This window comes from Pinus tabuliformis, chromosome X (genome assembly GCF_031772625.1).
Source record: "Pinus tabuliformis cultivar Carrire ecotype Pingquan chromosome X, CPIR1, whole genome shotgun sequence".
Classification (NCBI taxonomy): Eukaryota; Viridiplantae; Streptophyta; class Pinopsida; order Pinales; family Pinaceae; genus Pinus; species Pinus tabuliformis.
The window spans coordinates 1238564120-1238583852 of NC_142308.1; the positions used below are offsets into that span (position 1 = coordinate 1238564120).

A 19733-nucleotide genomic window follows, 5' to 3' on the forward strand; every position below is an offset into this window, starting at 1 on the left:
TTATCACAAGAAGCTCCTCTATCAAATTATGTGTGCCCCTAACATCTTTTGGTGTGATGGTTGTCATAGTTAGCTGACTATCCGCTATGGAGAATGAAGAATGCACAAAACTCAACTCCATACCAAGTTGCTCACCCTACAACTTCAATTCTTGGAGGGCCATCTGAGTGCTCTTCAAGGATTCCTGGGAAATCTCAAGCTCATGAGTAAGCTTGTCAACTTCCTTCTCTCTCCCTACTAGTGCATCATGATATTCCTTAGCAAGCACGAGTAGGTGACCTTTGTCTAAAAGGAGGTGTAGGTAGTCGGATTTCATCTCTATTAATGTTTTCCTGAGAGTTTGAAAATAGGGAAGTGAAGGCTCTCCTCCCAAACCGTCATGTGTCACTGCACCTCTCCAACAACAATTTGTCACCACTGCTTGTGTATCATCAAAATGCCTCAAGGAAGAAACAATCATGTCTTCACCTACCTTCAAATGCCTTGCCAGATGATGGGACTCATGGTGACCATCATCATGCTTCCCAATATCATCCTCCTCTATGTCTTCGTCCATGCCTAACTCCTGATAAATTGTATCAGCATCCAAATCTTTATCATGTTTAGGTGCCAACTCACCCAAATCATCATAATCACCTTTACTAAGTGGTTGGGAGACCTTAGCATATGTAGTCTCAACGTAACCATCATAGCATTATCAGCCCCATAGGATGGTTCTAATGGAGTGCTAAAGGTTGTTGTTTTGTCAACCTCATTGCACACATCCTCAACATGAACCAGTGCATGCACTTCCAAGAAGTCATTCATTTCTTCAGATTTGAGCCCCTCTCTTTTCTTCCCAATTGATAAGGGTGGCTTAAACCATTCAGGATGCTCTAATAATGTTGTTAAATTCCTTTGACATCCCTGCATAACTTGCAAAAGTTCCCCTATGAGTTCATGACTTATCTTCACCTTTCCAAGGTGGAGTGAGTTCTTTGCCTGGATGACTTCAAAACTCATCAATTCATTGTCAAAAGCTGCCCCTCAAACCCAACAACTGTCCAAGAACATGCTCTGATACCACTGTAATATTCCTCCCTGAAAGTTAACCAATTTTCCCAACAAAATTTCTAAGTTATATGGAGTCTGTCTCTGATGAATTTTATCTATCAGTTGACGTGTCTATGGTTGTAGGTGAATTTCTATTTTGTTCGAATTAAAACAACATATACCGAGTACTACACATGTATTTCAAAGACCTTCCAACAGTAGTATATGAGAAATATTCAACCTAGAAATACTCAGATCTGATCTTACAACTTGGGCAAGAGTATAAATTTGTAATTTCCCTTCACTGTTTATGATTCAAGAAGTAATAACAGCCAGTAACATGCATTATTCCAGAATGAGAGGACACAGACATTATATATTATTATATATTAACTTCAGCAAAAATAAATACAAAGGACAGTCATGCCAACATAGGCTATAGAAGATGGCATGAACCTGGTATATGCAAAATGACTCTGTCACAGATGCTAGGAAATACCCATAACCTGTTCTTCTTGGAAATACAGAGGGGCGTGAATCAGTGTTTCGTTCTTCTTTTCACAATTGGTTAGATACCCTTTTTAACATTCAAATTATTCAGAGCATAAGCAGAAACATGAAACCATCACATCATATAGATAGTACACAAGATTTGGATCAACAATAAGCTCAGTTATGTATGATGTACATACAACAATTTACCAGATATGTTTGGAAGGAAGTGAAACACTCCCCAAGGGTTTTACCCCAAAATTCTGAAGATGTTTGCTGACATTGTCGGAGGGAGTCTTCAGTCACCCTTTACAATCATCCATTCAACTGCTGCTGTTGCACCATGTTCACCTCTGCTGCTGCACGAAGTCCACGTCTGCTGCTACACCAAGTCAACCTCCACTGTTGCATCAAGTCTACTTCTGCTGCTGCACATAACTACCCAAGCACACTGTTACTGCCATAGTCACAGAGACTGCTACTTCCACTGTTTAGACTTCTACTATCAACCTGTCACAACTTCCACTGCTCACTACTGCTATCCACCGTCATCTGCTGCCTCAATTGTTGTTACTGACTCTGCCCATGCTGTCTCATCAAATGTCACTGTCATAGTCAAGGTCACTGGCACATGTGGTTACTGTAATGTCAATACAAGGTTACTCCAGTTATCAAGATTGTTGCATTTACTGCTGTCAAAGGTCTCTGTTATGTATTAGCTGTTATCAGAGGTTGTTGCATATCAGAATTATACAAATGTGCTACAGGCTTAGGGTCACATCATCATCACCATTGCATTAAGGTCAATGTTTGTCTATCATGTTATCTTCCAACATAGTCATACATCAAAGTTAAAGTACCTGCTATATTGCATGCATATGTTACATCTCACGGTCTTACTATCTAATCATCATGGTCTTGTCATGATGTCTCAGGTTACTCTGAGTTATACAACAAGGATAATGTGTTTATCAATGATGAAGGCTTCTCTGTGCTACTGATGTTGTCATATGAATTGAATTTTGTCTTCAATCTACCCCTGTCACTACAACAGCCCTCAAGAAATATCTCAAAGACTGCTACAGGACTCCATCCTCAGGTCTGCATGAATGTTCCTCCATAATTTTGTTACCCCTGGAAATACTGCTCAGTTCAATACTTTTGTAAAGAGAAGTGTGTCAAGCAATGATGACCTATGGAGTAGAATTGTTCTGCTTTATGTCCTTTAGTCCTCTTGTTTAGATTGCAATCATAATGGACATTCTTATTATAGAGCTATAAGACTACAGTCTCCGAAAAGAGTTTGATGAACCCTTAACAATGTCTCCTCTGCATTTCAAACGCTAATAATGAATGCAAAACTGCTGGACTGCTTCCTCAGCATAGTTGCAAAAGGGATGTAGCATTACTACATTTGCTCAAACATATAATCTTACGGCGTAAGACCCTCAGTCAACTAATTTTCTCAGCATGCCATGGTATTGAAGCTGAACTGTTCTTTTACCGCTCTTGTCCATAGATACAGTTTTTATACTTCTCCTAGAGTTGAACATGGAAGCAGTGCTCTCTTATAGATTTGTTTTGGTAGAAGCTTCAAGGAAGTCTGTTGCTGGAGTTATACTGATACATCCCTTTTTTGAGATGGATCTTTATGTCAATTGATCCTGTCACATCAATGATGACACCTGCACATACTCTGCATCCTGCACCCCCTGCACTACTGCACCTACTCCTGCTTTGACATAAATGACAACATACTCAATAATTCTACACCCAGAATTATGCTTAGCCACAAAAATGACAATAATCTCTTGCTTCTTGACATATATATATATATATATATATATATATATATATATATATACCCTACGCATAGAAGAACACCAGAAAATACTTTAGCCAATGTCACAACTTGTCTACAAGCCAAAAATCTAATTCTGCTCCAGCACATAGAGAATTCGACCCACTGATTTGGTGAAGATTAATATCAGATCTGAATAGAGGCTAAACATCCAAGAATACGGCCTGTATTGGTAGTGTATGCTTCTCTTATCGCTTCAAATCATTCTCATAGCATTTGGCCCCTTTCTTTCGATACAGATCATTGCTCCAAGCCACAGCCCTCTTGAGAATTCAGCCTGTCCCTAAATGCACAAATCTAGAACTAAGGCTTCTAGGCCGAGTGGCAAAGAGAACAAGAAACCCTCATGGCCTCCTCTAAAAATTGAATATATCTTTGGCATCAGTCGACCCCTGCAATAATAAATTTATGGCTTCAGACTTCTGCCTTTTTCGCTGATGGAGGAACTCAGCCTAGGGAGAGATTAATTTGGTCTTTCCTTGTGATCAATAATTTGGCCTCATCCCTAGCATGACAATTTACTAAAGATTCTCCTACAATTCGGCCCCCAATTATGAATGTAAATAATCAACTCGACCTCACAGAAACCTTCATAAATTTGATTTCTTGGCACCAATAGATAATCTGAACCTCGTCCTCCTGCAAGAAATCAATTACTCCAGACTTGCAATACGATTAGCAATAAACCCAACAATGTAATTTCCAACTAGCATGGCAAAGAGAGTTCACCGAAATTGGATGGTGACTAGCTAGGGTGGCAATGAGATCCATTGACACTAAGGTGAGGATTTTGCTTGAAATCCTCGAACTGAAACGCACTTGAGTTTCTCCTCAATAACAAGGAGAGATGATTAGCTAGAATAGAATGATTAGCAAATGAGTCCACCCTCCTTTCATAATTTTCATTAAGTCTTTCCAAGCTTCTAGATTCCCCTTTTAATATTATTTTATTGGTGGGGGCCATTTTCCACTAAGTGAATTTTTGCCGCCCTTTTCTAATAAGATATTATTTTGCTGCCCTTTTCTAATAAAATATTATTTTGCCACCCTTTTCTATAATAATATTTGCCTCCCTTATTCCAATAAAACAATATTTGCCACCATTCCCTAATAAAATAATATTTGCCCCTTTTATTAAAATCACCAAAATTGGGCAAACTACTTAGTAGCTTTCGTCTTACAAAATTAAGGACATTACATATTAGGCTCCACTATGGACCATCTACACTTTTGTTCTTCAGAAGGCTTTCAACTGACCTTCCGATCAAAAAGACCAACTCATTTGGACCCAATTCGCTGAAGTGAATACAAAACAAAAATGGGGTATATGTTACGAATAAAATATATATAAATAATATAAATATAAATAATGAGGATAATTGTAATAATGATTAGTTAATTAGTAATTAGTACTAAAGAGGCATGTCTAAATGGGACATTGTTGATTTGGGGTAGCATCGGATGTGCTCTAGGCCTCAAATTTTGCAGGGAGGCTTGGGCACATGTATTCCAAAGAACCCAAAAAGCGTTTTGGGAAATTCCACCCAGAGACAATTTCATTAAAATAATTGATATTTTTAATGGAGTTCCTAAGTCAAAACTTAGGAAAATTAAAATATTGATGGGTATTAATCTAATTGTGGATGTAACTTTTAGAAGAAGACAGAGAGCAAGCCAAAACGATCTGAGCCTTTGATTAGGAGTTAATCTAGGTCGTTGGTTGTCCAATAGAAAGATATAAGAAGGGGCTTGAGGGTCATTTGCAAAACACACCGAGAGAGATCAAGAGATCGAATTTATGAAGTGAGAAGTTCTCAGGAGAAAATTCAATTGAGGAGATTTCTTGCAGTTGGGGGGCAAGAATAGTTGGGGTTGGAGTATCTTCTTCGGGACCCCGAATACTTAGCAGAGAGGCAGAGAAGCACTAGTGGAGGCAGCATAGACCCAGGAAGGACTGACGCTAGGCCAGGAGGGCCCACACAGTGCTTGATGCAGAGCCAGAAGGGCCAGCGCAGAGGCAGAGTTGTCTTCCAGTAGAAGTCCAAAACTTGCCAGGGAGCTGTCGGATCAACCGAGAGGGTTGATGTCAGAGCTCCAGGAGGCAAGGAGACCCAACATAGAGCTGACGCAGAGCCTCAGAGAGCTCCATGCAGGCCCACGCAATTACTACGAAGGGGCAGCGCAATTGTAGCCAGGGATAGTCAGTTCAGTTGCCGAATCAGCCGGATTTGCCAGGTGAAGTGAGATAATCTCACTAAGTTTTCTACCAGTGTCTTCTTCTTTGTAACTAGATTGTTGGAAGGGCATCCAGAGTTGTATTCAGAACTACTACTTAATAATAATAAACCCTCAGAGTTGTTGCATGGGTTTTCCCACATTGGGTTTTTCATGGGACATTTATCCAAAATTAACGGTGTCTATTGTGTTGTATTTTCTTTCTTGCTCAATATCTTGTTTCCGCTTATAATTTAATTAAGTGAAGGCTGCAGTGTATATGTTTCGATATTTGTTGTGGAAAACTGCAAATAATTTGATTGATTAATTTAACAAATAGAAGAAACATTATCATTTGTTGTAGTAGGGATTCTGGTTGAGGAATTTTCACACGGTATCAAAGCTGCAGGTGAAGCAAGAAGAGCAGAGCCAGTAGATCCAACGCTGAGCAGAAGAAGGGAGTTCGAAAAAGCTGCATGAGGCAGCAGTTCGAAACTCCAGAGGGTTGACGCAGTTCCAAGCGGGGAGGGAAACTTTTCGAGGCAGTTTCTCTCCGAGTGAGTCAACGGAGAGGAGAACTTCTAGTTCGAATTTTTGCTAGGGCAGAGGGAGCAGCGCTGAAGCCTCAGCGTGAGAGAGCTGGTGGGACACAAATTTTCAGCAGGGAGATTGCTAGGCTGAAAAACGTCAGAAGAAAGAAGAGAAGCACGGCTGAGGGAATTTCTTGCTCAGAGAATTCCTAGCCAAGGAATTCAAATTCTCTAGATCTGAGCAGCAGAAAGGGGCAGCAGTTTTACTAACTCCAGTAGGGAGTGCGTATGCTAGCCCAGCATCAACGCAGAAGAGAGGAGATTTTCGACATTTTTGGTAGACATGGCAACCAATGGCTTAAGGGATCAAGACAGGTAGGACGGAGTATCCAACTACGACATCTGGAAGGCTAGAATGTCTATCCTTCTAGATGAGCATGCCCTCAAGACGTACGTCGACAGCGTAGTGGCTGAACCTACGGATGTAGATCCATTGAAGAAATACAAAGTTGAGATGGCAAAGGCCAAGAGGATGATCCTGGATGGAGTCAAGATCACGTGGCGTGTCACGTTGCTAGCAGAGGGACTGCTAAGGAGATGTGGGATGCTTTGGCCACATTATATCAGGGATCTTCCGAGCAGCAGAAGATGTACTTGGAGCAGAAGCTGAGATCTGCTCAAATGCAGAAGGGAGAGCGTGTGGATCCATTCCTCACGACGCTGAAGGAGACTCATGATGAGTTGTCTGCTGCAGGGCATACACCTCAAGATTCAGAGTTGGTTAGACTGGCCCTCAATTCTGTCTCAGATGAGTGGAAAGTCTTTGTCCAGAGTATCCTGGGCAGAGTAGCATTGCCTAATTGGGATGAGATGTGGGAAACTCTAAAACAAGAGGAGCTGAGGAGAGACCTGGTCAAGGTCAAACTTGACGGAGAAGCAGCAACAGTGGGTTGAAGCCCAAGGAGGAGGAGGATAATGCAGCCCTTGCATCGAAGGGACAGTAGGGGCAACAGAGACGAAAGAAGGACATCTCCAAGGTGAAGTGTTTCAGATGTGGCGAGATGGGCCACTATGCATCCCAGTGTCCTTTGAAGAAAAAGGACAAGGATGAGAAGCATGATCCTAAGGTTGCAGCCGCGAAGATCAAAGAGGAGTTCGCCATGATAGCCGAGATACCTCCAGGAGGGAGGTGGGCTGATTTGGAGTTGTAGTTTGAAAGAGCTACAAATGGGCAAGATCCTTGAGGAGTCCACCTCTCGGATCAATACCTTGCTACAAGAGCCCAATTTTGTGGTAGCAAGATGGACTAGTGTCGGATGGTGCCGAGGAGTGTCGGGGAGATAGTTGCAGTGGCTAGGAGCGCCAGAGTCTGAGGAGTGCAGAGCAGAGTTGGAAGTAGTGCAGATGGCACAGAGCAGAGATCAGCAGCGCAGTATATTCAAAGGGTCAGCGCAAAGACTAGCAGCAGTAAATTCTAGCATTCACGTGATATCATATTGAACACAATTAGTTTAGTAATTTTGGATGTTTTTCAGTTGCTTCTCTCAGCAATTGAGTCACCGTACGGATGTAGTGTTAGCAATGGTAGTGCTAGCCACATAGCAGATGCAGCATTTGAGAGGGAGTTGTAGTACAAATGTAGCATTGGCAGTGGTAGTGTCATAGGCAGCAGTACATATACAGCAGCAACGCAAAGGAAGATGCTTCAAAGTCAGAGCAGTATGCAACAACAGTATATTGCTAGAGCACATTCCTCGCTAAGAGGGAGTGTTGATTTAGGGTAGCATCGGATGTGCTCTAAGTCTCAAATTTTGCAGGAAGGCTTGGGCACATGTATTCCAAAGAACCCAGAAAGTGTTTTGGGAAATTCCACCCATAGACGATTTTATTAAAATAATTAATATTTTTAATGGAGTTCCTAAGTCTAAACTTAGGAAAATTAAAATATTAATAGGTATTAATCTAACTGTGGGTGTAACTTCTAGAAGAAGACAGAGATCAAGCCAAAACAATCTGAGCCTTTGATTAGAAGTTAATCTAGGTCGTTGGTTGTCCAACATAAAGATATAAGAAAGGCCTTGAGGATCATTTGGAAAACAAACCGAGAGAGGTCAAGAGATCGAATTTCTGAAGTAAGAAGTTCTCAGTAGAAAATTCGATTGAGGAGATTTCTTGCAGTTGAGGGGCAGGGATAGTTGGGGTTGGAGTATCTTCTCCGAGACCCCGAATACTCAGCAAAGAGGAAGAGAAGCCCTAGTGGAGGCAGCGCAAACCCAAGAAGGACTGACGTTGGGCCAGGAGGGCCCACATAGTACTTGACGCAGAGCCAGAAGGGCCAATGCAAAGGCAGAGTTGTCTTCCAGCAGAAGTCTGAAACTTGCCAGGGAGCTGTCACATCAGCCGGGAGGGTTAACGCCAAAGCTCCAGGAGGCAAAGAGACCCAATGCAAAGCTGACGTAGAGCCTCAGAGAGCTCCACGCAGTTACTGCGAAGGGGCAGCGCAGTTGTAGCTGGGGATAGTCAGTTCAGCTGCCGGATTTGCTGGGTGAAGTGAGGTAATCTCACTAAGTTTTCTGCCAGTGTCTTTTTCTCTGTAACTAGATTGTCGGAAGGGCATCCAGAGTTGTATTCAGAACTACTGCTTAATAATAATAAACCCTCAGAGCTGCTGCACCGGTTTTCCCGCATTGGGTTTTTCCGGGGACATTTGTCCAAAAATAACGATGTCTATTGTGTTGTATTTTCTTTCTTGCTCAATATCTTGTTTCCGCTTATAATTTAATTAAGTGAAGGCTACAATGTATATGTTTCTGTTGATTTTGGGTAGCATCGGATGTGCTCTACCCACAAAATTTGGTGGAGAGGTTGGGGCACATGAGATCTCCAATACGAAGAAAGGGTTTGGGCAGATTCTAAACAGATCAGGAGATATTAAAATAATTAATATTTTTAATGGAGTCCCTAAGTCTAAACTTAGGGAAAATAAAATATTAATGTGTATTAATATGAATCTGTGTTAGAATGGTCCAAAAGACATGGATCAAGCGAGATCTAATCTTAGTCGTTGATTAGGGACTTAATCTCGGCTGTTGAGATGTCAACAAGAAAAGTATAAGAGGAGGCTTGAGGGTCACTTGGAGAATACACCAGAGTGATCAGTCATTCTATTCTCTAGAGCGGGGTTTGCTAAGAGAGATAGAATCAATGATCGGGAGAGCAACTGAGGGGCATTGAGTACAGAGAAACAGAGAAGCAATGATTGTGTCGGGAGAGCAACGCAGCAAGCAAGGAGGGTGATGCAGAGCCAGCAAGGGCTCACGCAGAGCCACGCAGAGGCAGCCAAGTGTTGCGCAGAGCACCAGAGGGGCTAGCGCAGCTGATGCAGAGGCTCCTAGAGCAGACACAGGGCCTCCTAGGGCTGACGCAGTCCAGTTTGGGCAGATGCTGGGGTTGCAGAGCAGTTTTGTGTTGAGGAACTACCGGAAGGGTTTCCGGGGGTTTTAGCCAGGAGATTTCCTTCAAACTGTAAGGTATAGCTGCTAAGGAAATTCTCTGTTGGGAAGGCTAGTTTCGGCACCCAAATTGTACTTTGATATTGCTTAATAAGAAAACCCTCATTTAGCTGCACCGATTTTCCCGCATCGGGTTTTTCCGGGGACATTGGTCCAAAAATAATGGTGTCATGTGGTGTGTTTGTTCTTGTTTCTTTTAGTTGCTGATCTGTAATATGTTGAGCATGCACTTGTGTTTATTTTCAGTATTTACTTTGTAAATAACTTGTTAAAGAAAAATAACTAGTGGGTAGAAATAAATCAGAAAAAGTGCATGAAGGGTTTCTAAACTAAGTAAACATAGAAACTTCAACATGGTATCAGAGCGTGATTGCAGATCACAGGAGGACTAAAAGACATCAGCCGAGCGGAGCAATAGCAGTAGAAAACAGCTGTCCCAAGGTGACAGAAGTTGTTTCTAGCAGCGCAGAAGCCAAGGAAGTGTGACGCAGAGCCAGCCAGAGCCACGCAAAAGAAGTCAGGAACTGCGCAGAGCCTCAGAGAGGCCAGCGTTGCTGATGCAGAGGGCCAGAGGGCTGACGCAGACCCATCCGAGGTGACGCAGAGCCAGCATGAGGCAGAGAGAGGCTGACGCAGTTCACAGAGAGGCAGTGGTTGGGGTCTAGAAGGCTGCAGGAATACTACAGAGTGGAGCTAGTGAGGTACTGTAGTCCGAACAGTACCTGACAGAGCAGGGCCAGATGAGTTGTTACCGAGGGTTTCTAGCCGAGGAACCTGGATCAGTAGTGCAGTTACACAAGACGATCGGAGTAGGGGGCATCCTGAAAAGCGGCAGAAGGATTTCCAGGAGGGAAATCAGGACTCAAAGGGAGTCCAGAAGAGAACTTCCAAACGGGAAGTAGAGACTCAGAGGAGTCCAACAGAGAACTTCCAAGAGGGGAGTAGAGGAGGGTCATGGCACTACACGGGGTAAGGGACCAGGATAGACTGGACGGAACATCAAACTTCGCAGTCTGGAAGGCCAGAATCTTATTAGTTCTTGACAGGAATCGTGTCAAGAACTTCGCCTTGAAGACAATAGCTATCCTAGTCGACCCAAATGATCATGACAAGTACAAAGAGGCGATGGCGAGGTCCAAGTGCATTATCCTTGACGGGGTCAAGGATCATGTGGTACCACATATAGCCGAGAAGGAAACGGCAGTTGAGATGTGGGAGGCTCTCAAGAACCTGTACCAGCATACTTCTGTGTAGAGAAGAATGTTGCTCGAGAACCAGATGAGGTCGTATCAGATGAAGAAGGGTCAATCGATTGACACCTTCCTTGGAGGACTGAATGAGATCCGAGACTAGTTGACTGCTATAGGAGCGACACCAGATCAAGAGCTTATGGTGAGGATAGCCCTGAATGCTATCTCAGAAGATTGAGAAGTGTTTGTCCAAAGTATCCTGGGCAGAGGGACTCTCCCACCTTGGGACGAGATGTGGGCAGCTCTTCACCAGGAAGAGATCAGACGGCAATCGAAGACAGGTAGCAGTAGCAAAGGGATCAAGGTCAAGCAGGAGGAGGAGGATGTCGCCCTAGCATCTGCGGGAAAGCAGGAGAAGCGAAAGAAGAAAGACCTCTCCAAGATCAAGTGCTTCCACTGTGGAGAGATGGGTCATTATGCGACCCAGTGCCCAAGGAAGAAGAGTAAGGGAGAGTCTTCCGAGACTAAGGCAGCGCCAGCACAGGCAGAGACGAAAGTTTTGACAAACAATGACTGTGCCATGAGTGCACACGCACCAATTGAGCGGAAGTGGGGAGACATCGAGCTGTAGTCAGGCAAACTACAGGCGATGAGGGGCAGGGTCCTTGAGGTATCCAGCCTCTTGGATTAGACCTTGCTACGGGAGCCCCGGCGAGGAGTAGCAGCACTAGCTGAGTGGGTAGACACGGATGCAGATAGAGTGGCAGAGAGAGCTACATTGCAGGAGTCCTGAGACAATGCAGAGCTAGCTGGCTGCACCAGTGCCAGAGGCACAGGAGTGTTGCACCAATGCAGGACGGCACAAAGAGGTGTGCAATGGTGCGAGATGCAAGGAGTTGTTGCAGCAGCGCAAAGGTCAGAGAGGGAGCACTTGTTAGCGACAGAAGGAACTTCAGCATCAGTGGGTGTCTCTAGCCCAATAGGGAGGTCATTTGGGAGATCAGTGACTTACTTCTCAGTAACTGAGTTGCAGTGCAGCAGTAGGCAGCACGATGCAGCATGATGAGAGGAGGTGCAGTGCGGATGCAGTACTGGGAGAAAGGACCAGCAGCAACACAGATGCAAAAGGAGTTATCGTATAGATGCAGCAGTGGCAATGGCAGAACCATGGGCAGCAGTATAGGAGGCAGTAGTGCAAAGGATGTTGGGCAGGAAGGCCTAGCATCAACGCAGGTACCGATGCCGGATGATCAAAGTAATACTTAGTGAGGAGTATTGCTAGAGCACAGTCCTCACTAAGAGGGAGTGTTGATTTGGGGTAGCTACGGATGTGCTCTAGCCACGAAATTTGTTGGAGAGGTTGGGGCACATGAGATCTCCAATACCCATAAAGGGTTTGGGCAGATTCTAAACAGATCAAGAGATATTGAAATTTTAATATTTTTAATGGAGTCCCTAAGTCTAAACTTAGGGAAAATAAAATATTAATGTGTATTAATATGAATCTGTGTTAGAATGGTCCAAAAGACATGGATCAAGCCAGATCTAATCTTAGCAGTTGATTAGGGACTTAATCTCGGCCGTTGAGACGTCAATAGGAAAAGTATAAGAGGAGGCTTGAGGGTCACTTGGAGAATACACCAGAGTGATCAGTCATTCCATTCTCTAGAGCGGGGTTTGCTAAGAGAGATAGAATCAGTGATCGGGTGAGCAGCTGAGGGGAATTGAGTACAGAGAAACAGAGAAGGCATAGATTGTGCTGGGAGGGCAGCGCAGCAGCCAAGGAGGGTGATGCAGAGCCAGCAAGGGCTCACGCAGGGCCACGCAGAGGCAGCCAAGTGTTGCGCAGAGCACCAAAGGGGCCAACGCAGCTGACGCAGAGGCTCCCAGAGCTGACGCAAGGCCTCCTGGGGCTGACGCAGGGCCAGCGTGAGACAGAGGGGCTGACGCAGTCCAGTTTGGGCAGACGCTGGGGTTGCAGAGCAGTTTTGTGCTGAGGAACTGCCGGAAGGGTTTTCCAGGGTTTCAGCCAGGAGATTTCTCTCAAACTGTGAGGTATAGCTGCTAAGGAAATTCTCTGTTGGGTAGGCCAGTTTCGGCACCCAGATTGTACTCTGATATTGCTTAATAAGAAAACCCTCAGATAGCTGTACCGGTTTTCCCACATTGGGTTTTTCCGGGGACATTGGTCCAAAAATAATGGTGTCATGTGGTGTGTTTGTTCTTGCTTCTTTTAGTGGCTGATCTATAATATGTTGAGCATGCACTGGTCTTTATTTTCAGTATTTACTTTGTAAATAACTTGTTAAAGAAAAATAGCAAGTAGGTAGGAATAAATCAGAAAAAGTGCATGAAGGGTTTCTAAACTAAGTAAACTTAGAAACTTCAACAGTTTCAATATTTGCCGTAGCAAATTGCAAATAATTTGGTTGATTGATTTAACAAATAGAAGAAACATTATCAGTTGCTGCAGTAGGGATTCTGGTTGAGGAATTTTCACAGACATGACCTTCCATGAAGAGGCACTGCCTAGTATATAAGCAGGCCCCTCACTCTCATTTGAAACATCATTCTTATTCATACATTTTAATATATATATATTCTTGTATCCTCAATGGAGATCTACATATTCCAAGCCTTTTGGAGTATTTAACTTGAAGAACATACTTTGTTCATTCCCTTTAGTATCGAAGAAGTTCCATCCTTTGGTCGCTTCACTGTTGCACAGAGCTCGTTCTCTGATCCAGGTCTTTGGCCATTGAAATTCGTCAACTTCGTTGTTGTTGGAGCTTTTCGCTACAAGCTTTTGGAGAGTTTCCAATTCGCCAGTTGGCCTTTGGCTATAAAAAATAAATAAATAAAATAAAAAAGAAAGAAAATAAGTATATCTATGCAGAATTTTAAAAAAGGGAATTATAGAAAGAAAAAAATATTTAAATTAAAAAAAGGGAAGTTCATGTTTTCAATTAAGAAAAAGGTTATTCGAAATTATCCAATAGTTGAAGGGTATTAATAGTAAGGGAAGGGTGAAATTGAAGAAAGTTCATCTCAAGAAGAAAAATGGAACTTAATACAAATATGAAGGCCGGAAGATTCCTAAAGACTAAATATAACTACGCCTCAATGCTATTTAGAATTAAAGGGCCTATTGCAATTAAAGATGTTACTATCGCTATCTCGCCAGCCGAAAATAAAACTTATATAAAACCTAGTATCATAAACCAATTAGTGATTCCCGAGTCAAATATAATTGAAAAATTTCACTGTTTTAACAACAAAATATATGACATAACCAATTTACAATTAAACGTTGGAGATTATACATTCGTATCACAATTCTCAGTTCAAACCCTATGGAGCGATCAAGGTGACATTATTTTAGGTTCACCCTAGATGGAAACCCTTGGTTCCTTCATCTTGAATACGAAAAAGAAGTTTTTGACATTTTCTTACAAAAAGAAAAAAATAGCACTACAGGATGTCACCGTGAAGCCAAATTCAGTAACACCAGAAGACATCCAAGATATTTCAAAAGTAATTTTTCAAGAAGGTAAAAAAGTATTACAAAATATGCAAAATGAAATTGACAAAATCACTGCTGATAGAAATGAAGAAGTCTTGCGACTTAGAAATCATAGCGAAAAATAGCTAACACAAATTAAAAAGATTAAGGACAAGAAGTCATTAAAAGACAAGTTACAACATTGTATTCAAGAGGAAGTATCGAAGTTTCCTGTCATAATATCCCCAGTTGAAGATAAAGAAACAAATATTGAACCAGTCAATAGCAGAACTCAAGAAGAGGATCACTCAGTTGAAGGAAAAACACACTCACATGTTACAATCCAGATGGTGAAAATTCCAAACGAAGATTGTGTACCTAACTCAACGACCGTAGTACCAGAAGGAAATCAAAAAATTTCCACACACCTAATAAGGGAAAGTCAAACCAAAAAATTTCCCTATCGACATTTGAAACATGAGAGTAGACAACTCAACCAAGCTACGTATCGGGACCATTCAAAATAGAAACAACAAACTGATGTTCCAAAAAATATTAATGTAACCTCAATCCAGTCCTATGATGACAATTCATTAAAAAATTCCAGTGATCAGAATATTCCACACAAGATTAATCTAAGATGGTCTGATCCCTTCTCAATGCGACAGTTTTGTTTGTCACTTAGAAGATCATATCAACTTGTATCAATGAAAATGACAAGTGCCGAGATGAGAAGACATTCGAAACCAAAAAAAAGAGATTAAGCCTTTTGCATCAACAAGCTTTAAGGACAAAGCCTTTTTGAGGAGGAAGGCAATGTTACAAATAAAATATATATACATAATATAAATATATATAATGAGGATAATTGTAATAATGATTATTAATAATTAGTACTGAAGAGGCATGTCTAAATGGGACATGACCTTCCATGAAGAGGCATTGCCTAGTATATAAGCAGGCCCCTCACTCTCATTTGCAATGGCATTCTTATTCATACATTTTAATATATATATTCTTGTATCCTCAATGGAGATCTACATATTCCAAGCCTTTTGGAGTATTTAACTTGAAGAATGAACTTTGTTCGTTCCAGTATATCACTTTTAGCTCATGAAACTAATGAAGTTCCCTCCCAATGGTGGGGAAAACAACCCTGGAAAATCAAATGTACAAAAAGGGAAAAGTGTTTTAAATGGATTCTTATAAACAACAAATCCCACACATGGGATTGGCTACAATGCAGAAACTTTAAAGGGCTACTGAGGCGCAGCTTATGCAAATTGAACCCTAAAACAAATGCTCATCTTATACCGAATCACCCATTCACCAAGTATGGACAAAATTTCAAAGAACTATAGGAATGGTCTGTACATGGGAGGGAGACTCCATTGATGTAGCCCTCAAAAATTGGATGTCCAATCCCCATACAAAGGATATAAAAGCTCTTTGTCTAATCTCTAACTAGGTTATTTGGCTCGCTTGGAATCACCCATTGTTTGTAAACATTGAGCCTATGTTGCAGGAAACGTGGGGCAGAAAGGCGTTTCTGTACGGAAACGGGTACGAAACGTTGAAACGCGTTTGGTACGGCCCTGAAACGCGTTTCAGGCCGTATTGCCACGTTTCACGAAACTAAAACGTGGCCAGTACGGCCTGAAACGCGTTTCAGGGCCATATGCCCCACGTTTCAGCATTTACTTGTGTTTTATTTTATTTTATTTGTTTTCTAATCTATTCTTATGTTAGCCTAGTGACTTCTAGTTGCTTCCAGATGCCTATCTAAAGTTATAAAAGTGAACTTTTGCCCTAGTGTTGATATGCAGTTCATGGTAATGTTAAATTCTTAAAGTAAAAGTGATATTCTCCTTTATTTTTCATTTTCATCCTTTTACTTAAATTTTTAACATTACCATGAAATGACTCAGGATGTTTGAGAGTGGTTTCGCCCTCATTGGATTTCATATGGAGAAAGTAGAATTTTAGATCTCACTCAAAATCCAGCAGACTTATCTGTTTTTCAGGATTTCAGGATTGGGGGGATTGCAATGTTTCCATTGGATTTTATCATGTACTAGGGTATGGAACTTGTATTTAATCAAGAGAACCAAGCCCTCTATGCAGGGGAGACTCCCAATAATCAAGAGAATGTAGGGTACTAGGGTATGAAACTTGTATTTAATCAAGAGCATTAAGGTTGTTCGACTATGTAGGAGGAGACTCCCAATCAAGCACGAGACAAGAAATTAGAAATTTCTCGTGACTGATTTTGGATATTTCTATTTTCATTATGTGATTATTCATGAGTAAATGTGATGCAAATTTAGATACTTATAGTTTATGCATTGACAATTGACAGTTTTATCATAATGTAATAAATTAGAATGTATCATACATGCTTTATGATTGCACATATTTCTTAAATGTCCTTATATATATATATATATATATATATATATATATATATATATATATTCGCGTTTCCCCGTTTCCAAAATTTGGGGAGGTCGCGTTTCGTATCGCTTCCCGTTTCGGAAACTCGTACCCGTTTCCCCGTTTCGTGCAACCTTGCATTGAGCCATCGCCCTCTTGTTGTCCTATTCAGAGCGTGGCTATTTTTTTTGTTTTCCCCTAAAATCTTTGCTCTAGCCCATCATCTCCAAGACTAGCTTGCACAATTCTGAAGGACTTTCCCTGGGATTTTTTTGATGGAGTACCACAAGGAAATCCATCCTTGGGAGGAGCAGGGAGTATACTACATCTCTCTGAAGCTGTGAAGCAGGGGTACCCGAACCCAGGGGTCGGAATCTCATACCCATATCTGATTCGCACACCAAAGGACCGAAAACTGGTTCGGGTTCTTCTCAAACACACCCTTCTGAACCCGGTTCGGGTATGGAGAACTCGATACTCTGAAAACTAAAAATGGGTACTTTCTTTGTGATGGGCATTCGGTAACCCGTAAAAGGGTGTGTGGTTCCCCAAAAACGGATACTTGGAGTGTACTTAGTCAGTCACAGATTTTTATTTGTGTTTGATTTTTAATAAAATATTAAAAATTGATGAACGCCTTTGTGGTTCCACACTCCCACTAAGCCCTAGCGTTTGCTAAATCAAAAGAATTGTGGTTTCTTTGTTTAATTTTCATTGCTTGTAGGCTATGGAATTTGCAGCTGGGCAAAGAGGAGAGCATTGAGAGGAGAAGGTGCGGCAGTGAAAGGAGAAGGAGAAGGAGCTTGTTCACTGATGAGCTTAGTGATGTTGATCATGATGACATGGATGCTGATGAGCGATGACATGGCTTGAGGAATCCAAATCAGTTATTTTGAAACTTGTTCATTGTTCAATTTCAATTTTTTTGGGAATTTTCTATTTCACGTGTGGAAATGCCTTAAGGAAAATTTTGAATGTAGTATGACAATGGAGTCCTGGACATATAATATATATCTATTATCATGATTCATATCTCTCTGCTTGATATTAAATTTGAAATTTCAATGTGAATGTTCAATGTTTTATTTTTCTTGTTGTAAATTGAAAGATTTTAAAATTGAAAATTCATAATTTAAATTTCATAATTCAACTTTCATATATATAATATATAATATATATAAACTATAATATAGAATATACACTCCACGAACCCACGCACCTTGTTTCAAAAAGTGATGTCCCCATCCCCGGCCCTGCACCCGCACCCAAACCTGCATTTCCTGGCAACTTAGCTCTGAAGCCACCTCTGTCTCCTTTTCAGCGGGCCTCAGGCCAGCCACAAACAACTTCAGTGAACTGATGACAGTAAAGTTATTACTCGAAATTGCCAAGGAAAATGGAGTTTCAAACCTTCATATTTATATTGACTGTCTTCAAACTATAAATTGGATGACAGGGCTGTACAATATGCAGGATTACACTCTCCTTCCTTTGTTACAAGACATAAAAAGATCTGCCAACTTTTTCTCATACAGGGAGCAGAACCAAGATGCTGACAGACTCTCAAAAGCTGGAGTGGAAATGGTCAGAGGAACATTGAAAATCTTTCAAAAGGCACCTTCGATATCCACACAACTTGGCTCCAAGACTAATTAGAGACAGATTTTGGATTTTGTGTTCCTTTTTTGATAAGGATCTTACAAGTTATCTACTTATGAACAGTGTGACTCAACAGTTTTGTCAAATTTTCACAGTACATATCATGTATGCAGCTTTTTGACAGACTTTCTACAGGATGTATCGAGTCAGTTCTTGTATGATGTCAAAACACTTCATTCCCCTGGATTTTGATGTATTTTCTTTTGGAAAACTAGCAATCTCCCTGATTTCTATGGGGAAATATGGGACTACGGACTATCGGAATGTTACAGGCATCTGCAGATGTAATTTTGTTGTCCTTATAATAAAATTACTTCCTTTTCTTTGAAAAAAAAAATATTAAGCTTGCATGGTACCTTTGATTGTGAAAAGTAAAATGAATATAGTAGAATTTCAAAGAAACTGGAGTTATAGAATTCACATACTTTGACAAGCTGCCCCACAGCACACATGCACAGAATGCATGGCTTTTTTGAAAAGGCCAACAGTAAAAGGTGATTGCATGGCACACATATTGACTGCTGGTCTAGGTTTTGCCCAGGTTGAAGATATCAAAGAGCATTTACGTCGCAAAACTAGATCCTCTTCAGTTTTTGATTTACACACCATGGACCTTTCCAAAATACCTGCTCCTAAATCTCAAGAACCCCAAAAGCAATACAATGTTAGTTCAGTAAGGTGCAGAAGGAATAAATATTTCTTAGTATCTTACATGACATGTGTTCTGGTAGTTTAGAGTTCATCACTTCAAATACAAAGTTAATCAATGTCAACTGCTGAATTTCCATTAAATAAGCACAATAGCTATTATTCTATTATATAATTTTGGAAATCTCGCAAGTGATAGCAAATTGAACAAACTAGCAACAAGCAATCAAAGTTGTCATAACAATTTATGCTCCACCAAGTTTCCTTACATCATAAGTGATTCCATGAAGTAGAAATAGTAGAATAGTATATGCATTGATTTAAATTCACCAGTCATCATTCTAGAATCTACATTGATTTAAATTCATCATTCATCATTCCAGAATCTATATTGATTTAAATGTATCATTCATTATTCTAGTATCAGATTAGTACTAAGCAAAATAGTAGATACCAAGGTTACTTGGGAGCGGGAGTGGGAGCGACATTTTCAGAAGCTCCTGGTTTGGGAGCGATTTGGAGAGCGATTTTTTATATAATATATATATATTTTTATGTTTTTTATATTTTGATGCATATATGTCAACAAAAGCATGTAGAATGATGAATTAGACATAAAAAACATAAAAAACATAGATTGAACCATATAACAACAATCAT

The 19733-nt window shown here is 41.0% G+C and overlaps 1 protein-coding gene across 3 annotated transcripts in view; it reads right to left on the reverse strand.

The window, feature by feature from the left end:
• LOC149144442 (uncharacterized) overlaps nucleotides 1-19733 on the reverse strand; it is a 347041-nt gene that overhangs the window by 231856 nt on the left and 95452 nt on the right. The window contains exon 2 of one of the 3 annotated variants that reach the window (XM_089449167.1): nucleotides 18851-19057. The exons of 1 other annotated variant lie outside the window; for it this stretch is intronic. In XM_089449167.1, the coding sequence (XP_089305293.1) occupies nucleotides 18851-19057 (207 nt within the window). Of the gene's footprint in view, nucleotides 1-18850; nucleotides 19064-19733 lie in introns of all 3 variants that reach the window. One more of the 3 variants, XM_089449165.1, reaches the window with a different exon arrangement.